Source organism: Poeciliopsis prolifica, unplaced genomic scaffold, assembly GCF_027474105.1.
Source record: "Poeciliopsis prolifica strain line A6 unplaced genomic scaffold, Auburn_PproV2 SCAFFOLD006, whole genome shotgun sequence".
NCBI lineage: Eukaryota > Metazoa > Chordata > Actinopteri > Cyprinodontiformes > Poeciliidae > Poeciliopsis > Poeciliopsis prolifica.
In genome coordinates, this window is record NW_026562381.1 from 12,717,951 (window position 1) to 12,740,265 (window position 22,315).

The 22,315-nt window shown below is 38.6% G+C and overlaps 1 protein-coding gene across 18 annotated transcripts in view; it reads left to right on the forward strand.

The window, feature by feature from the left end:
* The window catches only part of LOC129360682 (disks large homolog 3-like), a 104,756-nt gene that overhangs the window by 79,281 nt on the left and 3,160 nt on the right, over positions 1–22,315 (forward strand). For 6 of the 18 annotated variants that reach the window (XM_055031017.1, XM_055031016.1, XM_055031013.1 and 3 more), the window contains 9 exons: positions 12,686–12,800; positions 15,775–15,951; positions 16,065–16,140; positions 18,128–18,230; positions 20,240–20,281; positions 21,217–21,267; positions 21,352–21,710; positions 21,800–21,909; positions 21,996–22,087. In XM_055031017.1, the coding sequence (XP_054886992.1) occupies positions 12,686–12,800; positions 15,775–15,951; positions 16,065–16,140; positions 18,128–18,230; positions 20,240–20,281; positions 21,217–21,267; positions 21,352–21,710; positions 21,800–21,909; positions 21,996–22,087 (1,125 nt within the window). Of the gene's footprint in view, positions 1–12,685; positions 12,801–15,774; positions 15,952–16,064; positions 16,141–18,127; positions 18,231–19,600; positions 19,647–20,239; positions 20,282–21,216; positions 21,268–21,351; positions 21,711–21,799; positions 21,910–21,995; positions 22,088–22,315 lie in introns of all 18 variants that reach the window. The other 12 variants (XM_055031019.1, XM_055031026.1, XM_055031028.1 and 9 more) reach the window with 5 other exon arrangements.

Consider the following 22,315-nt stretch of genomic DNA (forward strand, 5'->3'; position numbering starts at 1 on the left):
GCTGAATATTTTTGGTTTTGTATCATTGGACTGAAGCAGTGATAGCTTTTGTCTCTGCATTGCATTTGCAATTTAAATTTTGTGCAATAATCTGTTTTCATGTAAGTAAAAGCCCAACTTTGGACAGACATTGCAAAAATGTTTTTTTTTAAATTGTAAAGTGTCATTTTATTCAATTGAACACACATTCCTATGAAAATAAAAAAGCTAAATAAATAAATAAGCAAGCTGATTTGATCTATATTTTAAAAATAATCTTAATTTTGTGACTTTGATTTTATAAATATGCGATCTGTATTTATTATTTTTAGGGTATACAGAAAAGACAAAAATAAACAGCTTATAATTATAAATGAGTGTCGCAACTGTGGAAATTTATGATTTTCTCTTTTGAGTTCAAGTATTAAATAATAAAAGAGTAAAAGTATAAAATGTTAAGGTTCCCCCATGCCCAAACCCCAATCTGTCTTAGTGACACCACTGCATTTGTGTTAAAATTGCTTGTTCTTGTTGTTTTTCATGTAATTTTCACATACCGCTTATTTTTTAAGAAAAAAAGATCCAAAACATCTTTTAAAACTATCGCTTTATCAACTTGGAAATGATTACTTGTATATTAGTTGTTTATTCAATTACATTTACTTGAGTAACCTTTTTGAAAAATTTACTTTGAAGAGTGTTTTTATCACTCCTACAGGCATTACTTGAGAAGATTCTCTGGATGCTCTACCCCTTGAAAAACAAGCATGTTTAAATCTGATGTAATTTTTTAAACATTGGTTAATAATTTGATCAGTGACTCAGTACTTGAATAGACTTTTTACCAAATACTTTTTTACTTGATTAATTTCTTGGACGGCTACTTTTTATTTGAGTAAAATATGTTGAAGAAGTGCTACTTTTACTCGAGTACAATTTGTGGGTACTCTACCTACGTCTATTAATTAGCCAAAGAATGTGTGTGAACAGCTTTGCTTCCTCGTTGCATTGTGGGAAATGTAGGATCTACTATGGCAGGCTCACAGCTGACAGAGAAGACATTCTCCAGCTTTCCTTTTTAGATGGAGATGTTCTGGAAGTTGTCTAACCTTATTAAAGTGTGGTTCTGGGTGGGTTCGGCGGGCCGTGGTCGTGCAGTGAGGTGTATCCGGTGATGCTAAGCGGCTAACGGGGGCGGTGTTTCGGATAGGTCGGCTGCAAGGTATTCAGGTTCAGGGGCGGGCTCCTGTATTAGCAGCCTGAAGAGTTGAGCCAGATCCAAGGCGGGTAAAATAATACCTCCCGTCCGCCCCAGTTCAGGCTCCGAGCCCCCGACGAGAAGTTTGTGGACACAAACCCGGGGCGGCGATGGGAAGGGGACTCTAACCGGGCTCTACTCCCGCCGAGGCACCGGAGGAAAGTTTGAATGTGCTGACGGTGAAGGTGGAAAGCGGTAAACTTTATCGGTCTCTCCCCGGCGGTGTGGATGGGGGATGGGCTCGGATACAACAGCAGGAGCAGCAGCAGCACGACCGGAGCCGCATGAAGTCCCTAATGGCTGGATGAAGAAACCACCGGTTGCCCCAGCGAAACAATAGCCACACTTTGACTGAGCCGAGGTGAGCCGAAGGGGGAAGAGAGTCGAGAACAGCGAGCCCTGGACTCAGGAACAAACTCCGTGAGTGGAAATGCTCGTTTTACCTGTTACTGCACTGGGGACGTTTCTCAGTAACCTGTAGCTTCAATACTGGCACACCTTAAGAAAAGCTCATATTTCAGGTATCTGAGAGTTATTGTAGAGAAGAGAAAGAATAAAAATGAAGGTTAAACTCGTATTTGACAGCCTCACCCTTACTAAAGTTGTCAGCGCCTCCCATTACCTGGTAATTTTATGACCTAATTTTAGTTAACTGATGATTTTAAAAACAACCTGTTCCCATTGGGTTAAGACAGTGGAGTCACGTTACTGTTATAAGCAGCAGAAGCCATTCAACAGTTGTCTTTGTGTAACTTTAACCTTTAGGTCACAGGTGTGGTCAGACAGGTGAGTGTTTGATGACCTCACCTGTAGGTTGTAAACTTTACATCTTGACGTTGTATGACTTTTATTTCTCCACTTTACCACACTATCTGCTGACTGAATAAATTACAAGAGCTGCTCACTTTTCTTTCTTCTTTTTTTTTTTTTTGTTTTTAAAGTTTATTCAACAAAATGGCTCCACCAGCTTTGCCCTGCATTGCAGCTGTCTGGACACATTCAGGGCTCTTTCTGTTGTTCTGTGTATCCAAGCATGTTGTGCTGATACTGTAGCAACACTACTGAAGATATTGTGAGCTTTACATCTTGGCTAGGCTTTCAGATTTAGACTATGTGAGGAATGCAAAAGGGCATAAGTTGTAGCATGCTCTCTCTTCCACTGTAACTCTTTCTATAAAAGCTCTACCATCAGATGTCAAGTAATATACATGTTGAGCTTAAAAGCCCCACTGACTGAGATTAAAAATGACAGGAGTGCAGTTTGAATTTTTCTGGTCTTAAAACAGATAATGCATGTTCACACTTGGCTCTGAGAGTTGATGTTGTCTTGCATGCCAAATCAGTTGGGCAGAATCTTGAATAATTACGCGGCTTGTTAAAGGGCAGCTTTGTCTTCCATACCAAATGATCCTACTGTCAGCTCTGTGCCCTCTTTGTTATTCAGTGAAGGACTTATCTGCTAGTGTACAGTCCTTAACTACTCTGGACCAACATGCCAAGTGCTGGCAAATGATTGACTTCCTGCATTCCCTCTGGTGATCTGTGCCCAGCAATTCTACTGGCATCTTAAAGGGAGTGTGTGACATGCTGTTCATTTAACTTTGGAGCAGAAGGAACCCCCAATGAGCTGTACAGGGACGAGTCAATCAGAGGGGGGCGAGTGGAAGATGAGTGCTAGTTTATGCCAGGCAAAATGCCTGCAGAGTTTCCTCAGAGGCCAGGAACTGGGCATCCATGGATCTTTGATCGAAGGCCAGCTCAGTTCGCTAAGAGGGGCCACAGTGCAAAATACAGGCTCCAGCAAGAGGCCTGCCTGGGTGTTGGTGGCTTTCTGCAACATTAAAGCTACACTATGTAACCTTCATATAAAACCATGCTTTTTATTTGTTACAACTCCCATCATTGTTGTGACAGGATTATAACAATCTAAAAAGATCCAGCTTCTCCTCTTCCTCCATGTTCTGCTATTGCCGTCTGAAGAAATGTGCAGCTCCTGACCAAACACAACCAATCAGGGCCCGGAAGAGTGTCACTGTTAATCTCCCTTATTAATGGTTGCTAAATGTGCTATTGGCGGAGAAACAACTCATGAGACATTGGTGGCCATACTAACTAGCCTTAGCATTCACAACAAGCTCTGCTGGTCTTAATCCATGATTGACGGCATTAAGACCCGCCTCCTGACTGTGATTGGTTGTTCCTAGTTAGCACTTGGTGAAGGAAGAGTAACTCAACTTTTTAACAGAGTATCTGTCTCATAGCAAACTGTCACAGGAAAATGACAGTTCAACATTTTTGACATTAGTCCGGCTAAATAAAACTAATTTAGAGTTGCAAATGTTAAATATGTACTGTAGGAAATGAGTTTATTTTTAAAGAATCAAAATTCTATTTCTATTTCTTTATTTTAAAAACACATTAGGAGTTGAAAACTTTTGCAAAGAGAGGGTACATACATGTTATATCTGATCTTGAAAAAATAAACATCCTTTAGACAACAAAAACAATGAAAAACTTCTAAAATATGCTTCTGTTTATGTACCTATATTTAGAAACTTCAGTTATTTATAATTTTTATCTAAAGCCCCAGGTTGCAGACTTATAATTAAACCATCATCAGCTCTTTAAATTTGATAAAAATAAAAAAAGCAGGTTGTATATGTGCATGCTGTTGTGCCACACCATGAAAGAATGTAATCGCTCCAAGTCTCTGGATGTTGTAAATGGGAGGAGTACTATGGAGGAAATGTGTCACCCTCATTAGACTCACAGCACTGTGCATCTGAGACTTTCGTAAACACATTTAAGCGAAGTTGATCACGTGCCGTCTGCAATGCACTATACCATGGAGCGTTAGCATCGACTAGCTTGACTGTCCCTGAGAACATTGCACTTTCTCACGTTACAAGCACATCCCCCCCCATCCAGTGTTGCCTAACCGGATCAAACCAGAAGCCTCCGTCCCCCAAAATAAAATAAAAAGCTGTACGACTAATGAGGGCACACGGTGGGAGTGAGATACAGATTAGTCCCAGTTTCCATTAGCTGTCTTTCTTGCTTTTTCTTTTTTTTTCTTCCTGTGGGTCACTCCTAAAAATACAGACCAGCTCCAGAGTGTTAATTGATATAAGGGACCTGAATTTCAGTGTCATAATAAATGCAATCACTCACGATTGCAGCACTTCAAAGGTGTTGCTGTTTAATGAATCATTTATGCAGAACTTACCACCTGTCAAGAATGCATCAGTCAACAGAATCATGCAGTACTTCACGTGTTTTTCACCTGAGGAGGGAAGAACCTTCTCCTTTTTAAAACTGTTGTCAAAACAGTGTGTTTGTTTTTATAGAGAAGTCACAGAAGCTGGTTTGATCATTTGGGAAACTATGGTTCTTCAAGTGAGACAATATATCTTTAAAACATGCATCTTTTTATGGTTAAAATGCTTCCACAGTTCAGATGTAACAGAATGTACCCACATGGGGTTTATTGCTAAATAAACACTAGCAATGCTCCCATGAAGCTGTTAGAGGAACTTGGGACAGTGCAAAGCACAAGAACACACTTTGCTTTGTACAAAGCTAATTATGTTTAACGTCCCTCATTAACGGTTTTCTGGACAGAAATCGCAGTGTTCACAAAACAATGCTTGTGGACTTGAATTTATTTTGAACAACATGAACAACTGTGAGCTGAACAGTGTTGCAGTTCTTAGAGTAAGAAAGTTTTGGGTTTGATTTTTTCTAAAATGTGTCATTTGCATGTTGTTGTTGTTTTACAAAGTGTTAGTTTTATCTGGGCATGTCGGCTGCCTCTCACAGTTAAAAAATAAAACTCTGGGTTTCTACTGTTTACTCTGAAATTATCTGTAAAGTGATTACATCTCAGTGATTGGACAAAATTTGGACGAAGTCTGTCCAAATTCAAAGGCTCTTCTGTAGAAGAACGAGTTTGGTGTATCCTCCTTAGCCCACCCTATCCCAAGATGCATTGCTGGTCGAACGGGACGTTTTTGTTATTGTAATGACGCAACAAGAAATGGAGTGGGATTTCAGTTTTAGATGTAATTATTATCAAGGAGTACAAACATGTAAGTTAAATTCATCGTGTTTGGCTTTTGTAATTTGCAAACATGCTTTTTAAGATCATTTTTGTAAAAATAAAAGATAAAATTTGGGCAAAAATGCTCAGGAACATTTCAACCACCATTTAACCAGTTTATGTATAATCATGAATGCTAGGCAACCGTGACGCCTAGCAACCTAAGAAAGCTAAAGGCTAGGCTATCCAGTTTCGCGGCCGCTCGCCTCACGTCTTCATGCTCGATCGGCTGGTCTGGTTCTTCGTAGGACGCAGCTCACGAATCCTGATACACCACTCACATCTCCGACAGGAGAAGTTACGCATTCCAGCAACTTACTTACGGTAATTTACTGTAACTAAAACCAGATACTTCTTAGCAAGCAGCCATTGATTTTGTAGTTATATTTATGTTTCTCTCTGCTCTCAGATGTTAGACTATTTTCCATTAGTTGTTTTTCTGAATCCCCAGTCGGTAAAAGTACAAGAACGCCTCAGAAAGTCGAGCCTTGCCTAGCAACTCCAAGTTGTATCCAATATGGCTGCTGAGTCGTGTCGTGAAACTTGGAGGCATGGTTGTTTCACAGCACAGCTGGCAGTTTGTACCTCATTAAGCCAACTGCACACATGTGAAATATTTATTTGAAAGCAGGAAATGGTGAAAATTATGGTACTGTATTCTATTGCTGAGATCCAATCCCTTTCTCCTCATCTGGGGTTAGATATCATTCCCAGCTTCGATTTATGAGACAAATTGAAAGTAGAATAATTTAATCCTCCTCTTCGCAATGAGTAAGATATTAGCTGCCTCTCATTTGTGATTAAGGTGCAACTTTCTTGTGTCACTGGACGTCCATGACTTCGTTGGGCCCATTCCACCCACTTTGTTTAGCACTTGTGTGATTTTATGTTTGGTCTTGCAGAAGAGTGAGAGGGAATTGCTGTGTCAGGGAAACATTTATGACGTGGGATGTTGTATGATGCAGGCACTACAGTTAGTCTTGTCACAATAAATTTTGATAAATTGTCCCAGAAGTTATTGTGATAAACAGTAATATTAGTGGTTTTCAGACCATTTTCAAGTAAAATAATGGTAATAATAAATGAACTTCAAATTTTCATAAACTGGAACTGGAAAACATTTAAGTATCCAAAATAAATACATAAAACAACAGAAATAACAAATCCCATCTGTCACATTCAGCCAAGGCGAGAAGAAACAGAGTGAGCCAGTACGAGGGCTTAAACCACATTTCCAACTCCTTTATTTGTATTAATGCCTTCATAACTTCGAGATTAGTGCGTTTTCAAAACTAAATCTTTGTTTGTTCCGCTGATCTTTTTGCTAATATTTTTTCAAACATCTCTGCAGCTTTCTTCTGACACGTTGCTCATAAAGATGTTTTTAACTAAAAAGTCCATTCCTCAGTCATAGAGACAGGAAAGAGACTTTCACTGTCAACATTAAACTGTCTTTTAACACAGCTCACGCTTGGTGATGATTAGGTTTCCATCCGGTAATGCTATCATGAGCTTAACCCTCGCATCATCCTTATCAAAGCTTCCCACTACAGTGCAGGACCATTCTGCAAATAAAACAACTCCTGCTGAAGTTTGTCACATGGCTGATAAAGGCCGACTGATACTTGAGGAAAAAAACACTAATCTAATTTTTAGGGGCATAGATAACTTGAATAATTGCTATTGTTTTGTTTCTACAGTGCAGTGAGAGTTGTTTGCATTACTGTGATGTTTGCATGTAGACAAATAGTTGGTAGAGGTAATGTGTTGTATTCCTATTATTGTCAAGGTGTGATTATTTTTTTTAATAAACTGTTCTGATGTTTAATCAGATAAAAAAGTGGCACACTCAGTAGATTTTTCATCTAACTGCTTAAACCATTTTTATACAATATTAGAAATGCAATAAGATACAAATAAATGAATAATAAATTATTTTTTAATATGAGAAAATTAAAAAATCTTGGTTAAATGCAATAGCATGGAATTCCTTTAATGTATGTAGCTGAGGATGCATCTGCACCAAAACAAACATTTCCAATAATGTGATTAACCAATTAATAATTGTAATGCAGCTTAAGGAGTTCTGGGTAGAACATTTTTACTGACAGGTTTTTTTCTTATCTTAAATTAAACATTTAAATTACATATATTATATGTGAAGATGTTGATCTATCAGCAAATGGGATTTTTTTTTTTGTCTAATCAATGATTAAATTATTTGAGAATTATTTCAATAACCGATTTATCAGATTTATCATTTCAGCCCTGATGCTCAGTTGCCTCCATTACCTTCTGCATTACACTGACATGATGAGTTTCTGTATTTATGCTGAACTCTTGCAGTCCTCCTGTGGTCTGATGTCACTGTTACCAGAAAGGTGTGGCGGCTGTTTGTGCTTATCTTCTGATTACGGCTTCAACTTTCTGCTTCGGCTTGAAACTGATTGCATCGCTCTTTTCTGCTCCTCCTGAATTTCCACTATTTAGATGAGTCATTTGGACGTAAATCACCACCTGTGCATCTGATTGCACTTGTTCTGTCTCGCTGGGAGAGCTCTGAGGACGAGCTGTCAGGTTGGTGGTGTTGTGAAGGAGGGATTTTTAAAGGAGCTCCCTTTTATTCAGCGACTCCCTGTCTTGTTCTGCGGTCCCTCTGCTCCCCAGCAGCTGCTTCACGTGCTCTGCTCCCTGCTCTCCTGTGCCTGAAAGCCAGTTGGACGCAGCTGAATGGCTGCTTCCGCCTGTGCAACGCCGTTTCAAGGAGTGCTAGATGGTTGCTGTTGGTTACAGCCACTCAGGCAGTGTCTGGTTACCTCACCTTGCAGCGTCACTCTGTTGCATTGTTAACCCTTTGAGCAGAGAAAAGGGTGGAGAGCCGAGGCAAGGCCTGGAGTGGATCCGTGTTTGCTTTGAGAGCGCAGTAGTTTTCAGCAGGGAGTGATTTGGGTCTTGTTTTTACACCTGCTCTGTGTTTTCCAGGAGCTTGGGACTAACTTTAGCTAAGTCATCTGTGTGGTCATGGAGTGTTTGCTTTGATTAGGCTGCTTTGTCTTTGCCTGATAGTAAAAGGACTTTGGTCTCAAGTGGCTTACAAGAAATATTTCCTGCGTTCAGCGATTGAAGCAGTAAGGTAGTCGGCTAATTACAATTAAGACATATACTTGTTGCAATGTTTTGTGATCAAATCTAGCAATTAAAAAATGTGACACTCTTTGGCAATCTTGTCTGGAAAAGTGTAATGCAGCAGCTCTGATTACCGGAGTGTTTCCACCAGAAAACCCGCCTGGTTTTAGGGGCACCAGAGGCGTCATCCAGCAGCCCCCCCAGGGTTGACATAATAACAAATTTTACTGGACATTAAACAGTCCAAGAAGTTAAGATGAATGATAATATTGTTTTGAGACCATTTTCAAGTAGTATAATGGTAATGGCAATGCAAGTATCAATAAAATAAAAATTCTAATGAGTATTAAACACTGGAAAAGGGAAGTCATTTTAAAATATCCAGAACAGATAAATAAAACAGGAACAACAAAAACGGGCATTGAAGGAAATTGTAAAATATCACTAGATAATTGTTATTGGAAAACATGAACACAGAAATGGCTACTATAAATTCTTAAAAATGCAAACATTTTAAAAAAATACAATTAAAATAAATCTTTCATCCTAATTCAAAGTGTCCACATTTTTTGATTGTTTATCCATGACTTGTCACTTTGCTAGCTGAAGTTGTTGGCGTGCCGACCGGTAAGGACAGGAAGTGGTCACAGCGTGCCGGTGAATAAAAAGTCACCTGACCTCAGTCTCCCTTTGAGTTCACAAACTGACCAAGCTACGTTTCCGTTGTGCTTCCAACCGTTTCACCAAAAAGATTCTTTTTGCTGGTGTACAAAAAAGAACTAAAATCAATAAGCAAACAATCCTCCGCCTAGTGGCCCATCAGGCTTGTCATACACTGGGTGAGTTAAACGTGTTTTATTGCAGCTGATATCGTCATCGCAATATTTACTAATAGTCTCCGTCACAAGATCCAGTTTTATGAGTTTTTGAAACTCATAAAACTGGATCTTAGACCTAAAAGAGGAAGTTGTTCTTGAGTAGCTTGTTGGTATAAATGTTTCCTACACGAATTACAACTCTCACAGTTTTGTGAATACAGATATTTTTTTTGTTTTGTTTTCTTAGAAAAACTGCTACATTCCCATCCTGTTTGACCAGTCTGTACACACTCAGTGTCCTGAGTTTTAAAATGGATATGAAGTTAAGGAGCAATATTTGGTTTTGTGGGAGTTTAGTCACCTAAAAAAGACTGAAAATAAGTTTTTAATATTTTTTCTATTATTTTACTGGTATTCAATAAGTACCACAAAATATTGTGAAAAAATTTACTCACATTGCAACAACCTTGCATCCTTCTATGAGATGTGCAGTATGGCTTAAAATTTTATTGTGCTATTCTGTGGCATTTACTACTATAATGATAAAAGTCATGATATAAAGGTTAAATGATTTTGACTGCATTCCACTGCAAACTTATGCAATCACAATTGCCAAGTGGTGCACAATAACTTAATTTGATCGTATTTTGATATTTATTGTTTCTCACGTGTAACCAATACTTGGGAAAACTGTAACAATATTTTTTAGCAAACATCATCATGTAATCATGTCGAGTTTGTCTTGATGACAAATCAGATTTCTCAATTCCAATAAAATGAGGATACTATAGTTGTCTGTCTCTATTCAGGACTCTTGATACCAATAGCACATTTAAAACTTCCCAGTGATGCCTGTCCTTTTGTCCCTAAAGTGTACCCATCTTCTGATTGCTACTTCCTGCAGATCAGTGCATCTCTAAATGGCCTCAAACTGGCTTGTTGACCATGACCAATAGTTCATTGTGTTTTAACGGCTTGCACAAGTTGGTGGAATGAGATCCTCCTGATAAAAACCTGCTGTGATCTCATCATGTCAACATGGACCAAAAATCTCCTCAGGAATGTTTTTGTTAACTTCCTCAGTCTGTGTCGCAACCAGGGGCGGATTTAGAAGGTCGTGGGCCTCAGGGCTAATGCAAGTTTTGGTCCCCCATCCACACAGGTTTTTTTTTTGGTTTTTTTTCCCGTGATGCAAATTATATCATACTGATAGATAAATAGGTAGGCCTTCACTTTAGTGGATACAAATATTCAGGTTAACACAATCACTGTCAAATGTCTCTGAGTTTTTCCTGAAAATTAATTATGACAAAATTTGTTCAATATCATAACAAATAGAATCAATAACATATCTGGTGGTGTGGCCTTTTTTTTTTCAGTTTGTGATGTATTTTGGAAAATGTTGAAGGAAAAGTTTTTTTGGTTTAAAATCTTAAATCTTTCAGTAAGTCAACTAGTTTTAGTCTTGATTAGAGTGTTAATGTCACAGCCTTACATTTTTTTCGTATCCTTATTTGTGTTTTCGACTATTGGTTAATGATGTTTGGAATGAGAAAACTGACAGATATTGGTTTCAATTTAAAAAAAAATTGTGCATCTGTATTGTTTACTTATGTAACTGTATCACCTGCTGGGCTGTTTAGTAACAGATTATGCTATTAATTATTCTGACAATCAATTAATCTGTAGAAAAAGATGCATCAAATTCTGCTTTTTTTTTTTTTTTTACCACTAAATCTTAACCAATTAATTAATAGTTAAATAGAACAAAGTGCTTAATAGGAGATTTGTACAGAATTTGAACCAGGAAAAAGTAAAACAGCCTCTTAAGGACTATTGGGGAGAGCATATTTGCAAATAAAGGAGGGTTTTTTTTTTTATCTTAAATGCAAAATGTATGTATTTTTCACTTAAAATACATTAGATATAAAATACATTTTATACTAAGTTGTACAATTTTAGCTTACTCACTGCTCTGATTATGTTGATTTTTCAGTTTTTATTCTCCAGTTACGATGAATCGATTACTAAATTAGTAGGCAATTATTTTTGATAATCGATTAATCCAATTAATTGTTTCAGCCCACCTGCACTTTATTAGCAAGGCGTGCTTAATAAAGAGAATGTTTCGGGTTTTTAAGTCTCCGGTGCGATCACCTCCTTGTGTTTCTGCCCATCTGTTTATCTGCCATCGCTCTCTGGTGAGGTGGCCTTACTTGCTCCAGCAGCCTCGGCGAAAAGCTCGCTGCGCCCAGCAGGCTAATGAGCGCCGTCCTAATGAGAAGGTCCAGGTGGATTCATATATCATCCCTGAGCTAAAGAGATGCTGCTGGATTTACACACTTTTGACAAATGGCTGTGCACGAGAAATTCTTGGAGGCCTTCCCCCCTTTTTTAAACCTCACTAAAGAGCCCATGTTGAACTTAATTAATCAGTGTAATTAATTACCTGACATGAGACATTACAGGATGTGTAAGGCGGATCTGTGATAAACCATCTGCACCTGGGGTCATTAATCAGCTTAAGGATTCTCTGAACCTTTCCTCTATTCACTTTAGTTAACTGCTGGGCTAAACAAAACTCTAATCTATGGTAATGCTAAAGCAAAATAACACTCAGTGGGCTCCTTTTATATAAACTGATCAATACTACCATATTGGTCTGTCACGATAACAAATTTGACCCAGACGTTATTGAACAAACTTCCAGAAAACTACAAAACAGCCGAAACACTGAGACCCTTTAAATCAAGGCTGAAACCCATCTGTTCAGAGTTTCTTCTGAACAACAACTATTGGAAAAATGACCAACAAATTTTATTTCATTACATGACAAAATGTAAAGTTTGTTACTGGTTCCTCAATTGGTGACTGTATTTTGTTTTTATGAGTTTTCGTGTTTTTATTATGTCACGCGCTTTGAACTTGTTGCTGAAATGAGCTACACAAATAAACTTAAGTGATTGATTTATTGTGATAAACGATAATATTGTCGCTCTGAGACCATTTTTGAGGAATATAATGCTAATGGCATAATAATAATTCTCAAAGATTAATAAACTTTTAATTTTAATGAACATTTAAAACATGAAGACATTTTAAGTATTCAGAATAGTTTTTTCAAAATAGAAAAACTAAACGGATGAATTACGAACAAATTGTCCTTCAAAAAATGGGCCAAAACACCAGATCCAAGACTCTTGTCATCCAGTGTCTGATAGAAAGAAAAGAGGAAATCATAAAAATGGACATCGTTTTAATTTGTCGTCTGATTAACTGATGTATTGCTTATTGTGACAGCCCTACTACTGCAACACAGAGTGGCAGCCTGTTTGCTCAAGACCCCGTTTCCTATTTTTGCGATGATGCTGACACATTTCTGTGTTTTTGTTTCTTTCACGGCAGAGTACAGTCGCTTTGAGTCGAAGATCCACGACCTGAGGGAGCAGATGATGAACAGCAGCATGAGTTCAGGATCAGGCTCCCTGCGCACCAGCGAGAAGCGCTCCCTCTATGTCAGGTACACACAAACACGCAGCTGCACTCGTTACATCAAATTCAGAGATCTGCTGTTAAAATAACCACTCTTGCATAACAAACCTCGGCTTGTCTGTGGGGGGTGAAAGAAGCCCGAATGCACGTGTTCTTAAAAGCAGGCACACATGGCTCTTTTTTACTCTTTTTTTTGTTTTTTGTATTTTAAGCTGTGCTGTAAGTGAGAGAACGTTTAATTTAGGGCATCGGGTTGACGGCATTCATCTTGTAAAAGCTGACGGACATCCCGTGTTGTTGTTTTGACGCCTGGGATGACATTGCCTCGGCTTCCTTTAATGCAGATTGACAGAGGGGCTTGTCAAGTGACTCGCGTTATGACACTTTGGGCCAGTTGCCAAACTGGATGGAGGTTCATTTAGAAATGAAAGCAGGTGGCGGCGCTTTGTTCGCACAGCCACAGTGAAAAAGGCTGGACAAGGTTCAAGGTGAAACGGCCATGTGATGTAACGCCATAGTCAGAGTACTTCCTTTTATTTCTGCTGAAGCTCTGATGCACTTCTCCTAACCTCAGCTTAAAGGTCTTATCTTTTTAAAGTTGTGAATGTATTTTTGGATTAAAAGAAAAATTTATTTAACAATTAATGGACTGGTTTGGACAAAAACATATATTAAAATATGAATCCTGGTGTTTTTGCTTACTATTTAACACTAGATGAATGGTTTTTTGTTCTTTTTTGTTTTATATTGATGTATGTTTATGTAAACAAATAACATGCAGTTTTATGTACATCACATAGTGTCCATTATGACTAATATTGTAAAAGTAATGGACAACGAACAGTCATTGTTTTTTATTACTTATTATGTTTTGCAATTGTTTTAAGCTTTTTTTAAGGGAGGGTTGAAATTAAAATTTGATTTTACTGTGTTACTTTACAAATGTTTGTAAGAAATTTAGCAATTTTCTATGCTGTAAATTTGGCTTTTTATTACTCGCCCTACCAAACACGGACTATAGCTGGACATCAAGTTAACCTGAAGCAGCAGTGTAGTAGATATAAGAAGTACTGCCCCCTACAGGTGGGAGTTTGCAGACACTCATAGGGGCAGTATCATGTAAATTTGACTTTTTTTGACTTTACATCATGTTATAATGTTAGTCCCTCATCAAAAATACACCTGGAGATTTGCTTTGATTCTTTCAGTGCATGTTTGATAAATCCTTTAACCTCCTTGGCAACCATTCAGCTTTACAAAATGCCTGGGTGGATGTAACTCCACCTTCTTTTTGCCCTTACCTCCTTTCTGTTTTGCACTTGCTTCCTTCCTCCTCCTACTGTCCTTGTGATCTTCCTTCCTTCCTCTCTTTTCTTTTAAGTTTCATATTTAACCAATCCCACTGGATACCCACTTGCCATAAATTCAAAGTGAATTTTAGTTTCATGCTGTAAAGTTAATGTACATGCCTGAGGAGTTTCCATGAAAACCTGTGGATGTTATCTTGTTGGAGTGCTGACCAGTGTGAATCATGACTGTCGTACGGATGGCGTCCTGTGAGTCTTGTAGAGCCAATCCTGTTCCTGTGCTGGTGACTAAGCTCACGGTTATGTTGGGAAAGCTGTCTAGTTTGCTGAGTGAAGCAGGAGCTGCCTTATCCTCCCTGTCCAGCTCCAGGAATGCGGAGGCCTTCAGCCTGTAAGGTGCACAGAAAAGAGGCCACGTGTTTTCCTGCTACACGGATAACGCTGGGAATTTGCCTGTGCTGACAGTAGACTTGTCGAGCTTGTCTTGAATTGCAGCATAATCGCTTCACCGTTGTTTGTCTTCCCGGCTCTAGTTTCGGTTAGCAGGATTATGTAGACAGGTTGAAATCTTAAAAACCGATTAACAGGATGGTTGGGTTACAGTCTCCTGTGACATATGACCTACAAAATGTTAGCTACTCGGTCTGGGAAAACCTGAACCAGTAAAACAAGACGTTACTCCAGTTAGAAACGCCTGCTGGTTTACGTGTCACATAAGGCAGTGAGGCCCTGCAGGAATATGAGCATGATGGTTGTTGAAACGGTTTATAATCATTATGAGGGGAAATATTAAATAAAAATTCATTGTCATAATGTATGACAGAGTATCAGGGTCTTACTGAGAAAAAATAGAAACAAATACCAGAGAATAAAGTCATAATATTTTGAGAATAGTCATAGTATTAAGAGAAAAAAGTCAAAATAATCAGACTTAAGTGGAAATAAAGCCATAAAATATTTCCATTATTTATTTTTTGCATTTTCTTTGTGGCTCTAATAGTGCATTGTAATGTGTTGAAATTAGCAAGTTATTTCTATACTTTTAACAAATACAAGTTTAAGTAAGAGTAAGCTTTTCCAGCAAGTATCGCCTTTGTGTTTGACAAGTAGGTTTTCAAAGTGCTGCCATAATGACACATCTCACAGACTGGCAAAAGTATTCACTCAATTGCATGCGGTTATGCGAGGTCAGTAACTGATGTTGGATGAGACGGTTTGGCTCAGTCTCTGTTTTAATCCACTGCAAAGGATTTCTGCCAAAAACTCTCTCACCGACGTCTTTGAGCCGTTATTTTACAAAGTCACAAAGCTGTTTCTAGCTAAAGTGTGCTACGCTAAAATGCACCATAATAGCTCCACAAGATTTGTAAAAGAAACTTTAATTTGTTTAGTCAATGTAATGAGGACTATAACAACCAATGTAAAAAGTTTACTGCTTTGGTAAAACATGTAAAAATAAACTTCTTAAAATTGTTTTAAAGAATGCAATTAGAAATTCTAAATATAATGTAAGATAAATAATAAATTATGACGTCTCTCAGAGCACAAAGCATAGAATTAGACAGAATAGATCCGCCCTCATGGACCGTGCACATATTCCCCAATATTTTAACAGCCAATCGTCCAAGAATTTATGCACAGATATAATAGATCAGAGTTCAACTAACTCAAATCTGTTTTTTATTATTTTTGTAGAGCTCTCTTTGACTACGATCGAGCGCGAGACAGCTGTCTGCCCAGCCAAGGCCTGAGTTTCTCCTACGGCGATATCCTTCATGTCATCAACGCTTCTGACGATGAGTGGTGGCAGGCGAGGCTCGTCACTCCGCACGGAGAGAGCGAGCAGATCGGGGTCATTCCAAGCAAGAAAAGGTACATTCCTCCTGCGTTTCCTCCATTTGTGTTTTGATTTCCATCAAAGCGCCACAGAAAGCTTCAGGAATATTGTCCAAAAACCCAACGATTTATTTATTTTTCTTCCCCAGAGTGGAAAAGAAAGAGCGAGCCAGATTAAAAACTGTCAAGTTCCACGCCAGGACAGGCATGATTGAGTCCAACAGGGTAAGTGTGGAGGCCACAGCGGGGGAGACATGCCACTTCCTGCCGAGTGGGAAAGGGACCAGCACCTATTTACCGCAGCGAGAGCGATCAATTTACCCGATTGATTACAGAGCATCTCCCTGGAGACTATTTGTTTGTAATCAAAACATTCACAGGCACTTTTCTGTAAATTAGAATATCAGGAACCATTTTACAACAGAAGTCTAATAAATAGGTCATAAATATGTTAATTCATGTATAAACACTTTATAAATCATGAATAATTGTTTATCAAGGAGACAAAATCCACCAGTTTGCCAAAGAGTGAAGCAAGTCTATTCACCTTTATATTTTATCTTGAGTCATTTGGTAAATGTAAAATTTCGGCATAGTATCTGACAATTAATGCATAATAAACAGTTATTAATTACTTATAAATGTATAAATGACTGGATAACATGTCTATAAAGTATTACCACCCATGTATAAGGGGAGATTTGTTGTAAAGTACCGAATACCATCAAAAGGTTGCTTAAGTTAAATGATTCAGTTCAAATAAAACTAGACATGATCAGCTTGAAAACACACAGTTTTAGTTAAAGAGCAGCTCATAAAAAACTAATTCTGCTCTCAAAAATGGGAGTATTGCATTGAGATGCTTCCTAAAGTTGAGTTGAAGAAAAAAATATGGTTGTAGAGAAATGCTCACAAGAAATAACTCCAGCCATCAGAGACGTATTTAACATCTTGAAGAAGTTTCAGACACACAAAAGGACTGAACGGTTCCTCAGTGGTTTCTTTTCAGATGAAGGTATTTTTTTCTTTAAAATTGGAGATAAAGGTCTGAAGAAAATGAAATGAAATGACATCAGACTTGCATAGCTCTTTATTAGGACACTCAAAAATCATTTCGTTCTCATTCACACATTGATGATGGGAAGCTACTGGATTGTAGCCACAGCTGCTTTGGAGCAATTTGACGTCATTGAAGGAAAAGTGAAAAGACAGAATCCATGTTGTTTGAGGTCCACCATCATTTTATGAGTGACTTAGTTTTATAAATGCATTAGCTGTAGGATTAACAAACGCAAACAAAGATACTTAGTGAAAACTCACTGTGTAATTAAACATATTTTCACAGCTGATAGTCCAGTAGACTTGGTTCGACTGGGGACCAAAGTTGCAGCGTTTGTTCCACTTTTAGCTGGTGCTTTGCTTTCACTGCACAAAGCTGTTCCCCTCCTCGCCTGTGGAGGCGCTGCACCAAGAACCACTGAAGGAAACTACATAAAAACCGCAGAAGACGACACTGAGGGCAACTTTCTCCTACATAAAATATAAATAAAAAGATAGTGGCATCAGATTTTAGCCGATGGAGAATTTCTCCGAATAATTTTGCATATTTGTTTTGGTTACATTTACCCAGAATGCCCTGTGCTATAGTTCACTTCCTGCTTTTGGAGTCTACAGTCCGCTTGGCGTTCAGATATCCATTCAAAGCAACACCAGAGTTCATTTCAACAGAGACTGAGGTTTTTTGGTCTATATCAGAGTAATGAACTGGACTTTCCAGGCAAATCAGAGTTTGATTAAAGTAAAAGATGCATCAGAAGTTTTAATTCTTGAACTGAATTATTGAAATAAATCAATGTTTTTTGATGGTTTGAGTCAATAAGATGCACCTAAACAAGGCTTATCTTGCAGAATTGAATTTGAGCATGAATTTGATTATGAACGGTAATTTATTTATAAACGGTAGATGTTTGATTTGGTCTGCAGTCGGCCGTCTCCTTCACATTGATGCTCCATTCGGTTTCACCCATTACCTGTTTCTCATGTTCATCATTTGATGTGAATTGCGTTGCATTTCATTTGACCCCTCCTCCCTGTTTTTGCATGGTTGTGGAGTACCTTCATTGAAACCTCGTCTGTTTTTCTTTTGTTGTTATTGTTTTTGCCCTCCCTTCCTCACCCGCCGCCCACCTCCCCTCTCTCACCTACACATCAGCAGCAAGTTAAAGTGAAGCGCAAAAAAAGCTTCAACCTCTCACGCAAGTTCCCGTTTTACAAGAGCAAGGAGAATATTGTGCAGGAGTTGGTGGAGACTGAACGTGAGTATGGAGCTGTGTGATCGAGGGGCGGGTATGGGGGGTTTCTCTGCTTTTTTTTTTTTTTTTTGGTCCTTTCTCCCCTTTCATGCTTCACTTCTTTCGTCTTTCATCTTTCCGCTCACCTTCAGGGACGGTGTGTGTGGCGGCACCACTCTCATTCCCAGAGAGATTCCCCACAGGAGGAGGTGTGGGGTTCCTCTCTGGTGTGACCGCTTAGTCTCCAGAGGAGTGTCAAGCTGCGTTTGTGCTGCCAGCTGTTAGTATTTATTTGTTTAAAACTGCAGTATGTAACTTTTATTTTTTTTAAAATAAATAAATAAAAAATTTTTTTACATATTTGTTAGAAAAAAGTCACCATGTCCTGACGGTTTAATATGAGACAGATGATTTGTGAAAACAAGGAGTTCCTCCACCTCCTCTCTGTGCTCCTATAGCGGTCTGAAGAAATTAACAGCTCCTGACCAATCAGAGCCCACAAGAGGGTCTCTGCGCTGTCAATCAACCTTGTTGAAGCGCTACTAAATGTGCTAATGGCAGAGAAGGAAGTCTCCATTATGGGGAGAAACTGTTTTAGAGCAAGCCGGATACATGAGCATGATTAACAACAATTAGAGTATTTGTTTCGAGTTGGCACCAAGAGAAAACAGGCTAGATTTTTCTTTTTTTATTCATCAGATCAATTAAAACAGGGTCAATAATTTCCATTCTAATATTTTCTGAAGGGTTAGTTTGTTTACAGATATAATTAATTTTATGTCTTCAGTTCTAAGTGGGTTTTTTCTGTTTCCTTTACTGTTTTTGATCATTTGGGATATTCAAAGTCATTTTTAGTTCCTGTGTGAAGTGTCCTTTTCAAAATTAAAGTTCATCTTAAAGAGGGTGAATTTCAATTATATCATCAACATATTGCCGGAGAATGGTGTCAATATTATTCAATTACTGGGATAATTTAGCTAAATTTGTTATTGTGGCCGGCCTGTTATCTGTCTCACACTCTACTGTCACGACATGGTGACACTTTGAACAATTATGTACAAAAGGTTACATGATGCAACTTTAAGTCCTGATCGATTCTCCAGTCAGTCATTGAACCCAGAACAAGGAGAATCTCATTACTGGGCTGAAGCTTTAACTCTTAGCAGGTCAAAATCCTGTTTTAATGGGATTGGGCCTATGTAATTGAAAAGCAGTGGCTCACTATGAACAAAGTGGAGCTCAGGCTTAATGAGCATGACAGCACCGTGTGTCAGCGGGCACACTCCTCTTCCTCTCCTCCTCCTCTACCTCGCCCACTCCGACTCTCACTAACCTCTTCTTCTTCCTCTGCTTTTCTTCTCTTGGTTTCTGCTCTCACCTGTCGGGACACCTAGGACTTCCCGGGGTTAAGCGATGACTTTTATGGATCAAAGAGTTTGAGTAAGTGTGTGGTTGCACCGTGTCAAGCAGCTGTCCCCAGAGAGAACGCTTTGTCACTGCAGACCCAGCTGGGAATGCGAGAACCACACACATTTAGAGGGTGGAGAGGGCGTGCACGCACGCACACACACACACACACACACACACACACACACACACACACACACACACCCCTCAGACTCAGTATGTACAGAGCCTATGGGAGCCAGGGTGACACTTCTTCAGTCTCCTGGGGGTCTTTCTGTTTTCTTTCTTAAGGTCACAGAGTTACGATGGATGTGTTGTAACTCTGTCTGCTTGGAGGCGACCAATTCAAAGCATTTGGACTGGGAATACTGGCTCTAGTCACAGGAAACACTTAATTTCCTATTGCTTGCACCTAAAAACCACTTCCCTAGTTTTGCAAAAGCTTGACTGTCGCACATAGAACTTCTGCTTTCTTTATTTCCCTTCTGCCCTTTTATTTTCTTTTTGTTCTTGAAAGGCCCAACAGTTGATAAACATGGTGGGCTAAGGCTATTTAGGCATATTAAACCTTTAAATGAATTAAAAATGACAATTGGATGTGAGATTTTCATTGTTTTGCTTTTCAGAATGCCTGACATCCAACACCAGTGACAGTGAAAGTAGTTCAAGTAAGTCACTTTAATTTTATATCAAGTGATTCATTGTGTTTTAGGAGTTTATGAGGCAGGTCAACACTAAGGGGTGGTTGTGGAAAAAATGTTTTCCACAAATGAAATCTGCAAGTCAACCAGCTTCACACATCAGCTGCATTTCCATAAAAATGTGTGCAAAACTTTGATATTCTGCTCATGATTTAACACATTCTGCACATTTTTTATTCAGCCATTTTATACATTAGAAATACAGTAAAAGATGCACAAAAATTAATCCTTATAAATAGGAAAATAAACATTTTATTGCTTAAATACAATAACATATCATTTCTATAGTGTACGATTCCACATTTTTAGCATAGTATGCATTTATAGGTTAATTTTGCAGGTTATATATATTTCAGTTTTATTTTTTTACACAATTTCAATGGGGTAAAACTAAAACTATCCCACCTGCGTAGACCTGGGTTGCTTATTTTGAAAGTTTTTCTATCTTAAATGCAAAATATCATATTTCTCGTACAGTTCTGGTTAAGTTACTGATCTGAACCTGCTCTTTAAGCAAGACGCCTTTTGTGAGTCTGTGTGTTTGAGTTAATGATCAATCGATTACTAAATTATCTAACGAACATTTCACTAATCTATTCATTACAATTAATCCGATTAATTGTTTCTTAAGTCTTTAATTTATGTATCTAGTGCTGAAACAACAGCCACTCTGTTTAAAGCAATTAACTGGACAGGATTTAATTTGGGGATATTAATATAAAACACACTTTTCTATATTTAGATTTCTACACAGTGTATAATTATACATTGTTTTGTGTTGATCTGCAATAAAAATAAACTGAATTTTGAGGTTGTAACATGAGAAAAAGGATGTGAGGCACCAGTATCTTCAGAAAGTAAAAATTCTTCATATTTTCATTTCCTTTGCTTTGTTTTCTTAGAGGGTCAAGAGGACACGATCCTCTCCTACGAGCCAGTCATTCGGCAGGAAAGTGAGTGGAAACTCTCTGTGCTCTAGAGAAATGTTCGGTGTCTTTTATCATCGTGTCAAGTCACTTTTCTTCTTTCAATTCTAGTCCACTACACGAGGCCTGTGATCATTTTGGGCCCAATGAAGGACAGAGTAAACGACGACCTCATCTCCGAGTTCCCCCACAAGTTTGGCTCGTGCGTTCCCCGTAAGTTGGGACCCAACGTTGTGCACGGCGTGGCAAACTCTGAATCAGACGTAGAAACCAACCAGTTCTGTTTTGCCTCCGCAGACACAACCCGTCCAAGGCGAGAGAACGAGATCGACGGGCAGGACTACCACTTTGTGGGCTCAAGGGAGCAAATGGAGAAAGATATTCAGGATAATAAATTTATTGAGGCTGGCCAGTTTAATGAGAACCTCTACGGGACGAGCATCTTGTCTGTCAGAACTGTGGCAGAGCGGGTAGGCGTCAAGAAATCATAACGTTCAGCAGTATGTGAAGCAGTAAAGTGTCGATGTTTGGGCATTTATTGGTCCTAATGTGCCTCCAGGGGAAACACTGCATTCTGGATGTGTCTGGGAACGCCATAAAACGACTGCAGCAAGCACAACTTTATCCGATCGCCATCTTTATAAAACCAAAATCCGTTGAAGCGCTAATGTAAGCTGCAGGCCTTCAACACCACACGACTGAACTATCAGCAGCTCCTGTGCCCTTTGGAGTAACTTTGACTTGTTTCCATTCAGGGAAATGAATAAGCGGCAGACGTACGAGCAGGCGAATAAAATCTTCGACAAGGCGGTTAAGCTGGAACAAGACTTTGGAGAGTATTTCACAGGTTAGTTGCTGCTTTTTTGACTTATCTAGTCTCAGTCGTTATAAATGAAAGATTTAAAGCCTTCCATGTTTGTTTTCATACAGTAATCGAATGAAATTACGTAAACTGTCTTAATTTGTGGGTAAAATGCTTTCTATGTGCAGTGGGTTGAATTTTCCAAAGAGCCTGTCTGAAATATTCAAAAGAAAAGTTGAAGATTGGTAGAAAAATCAGAACGACCAAGGATTT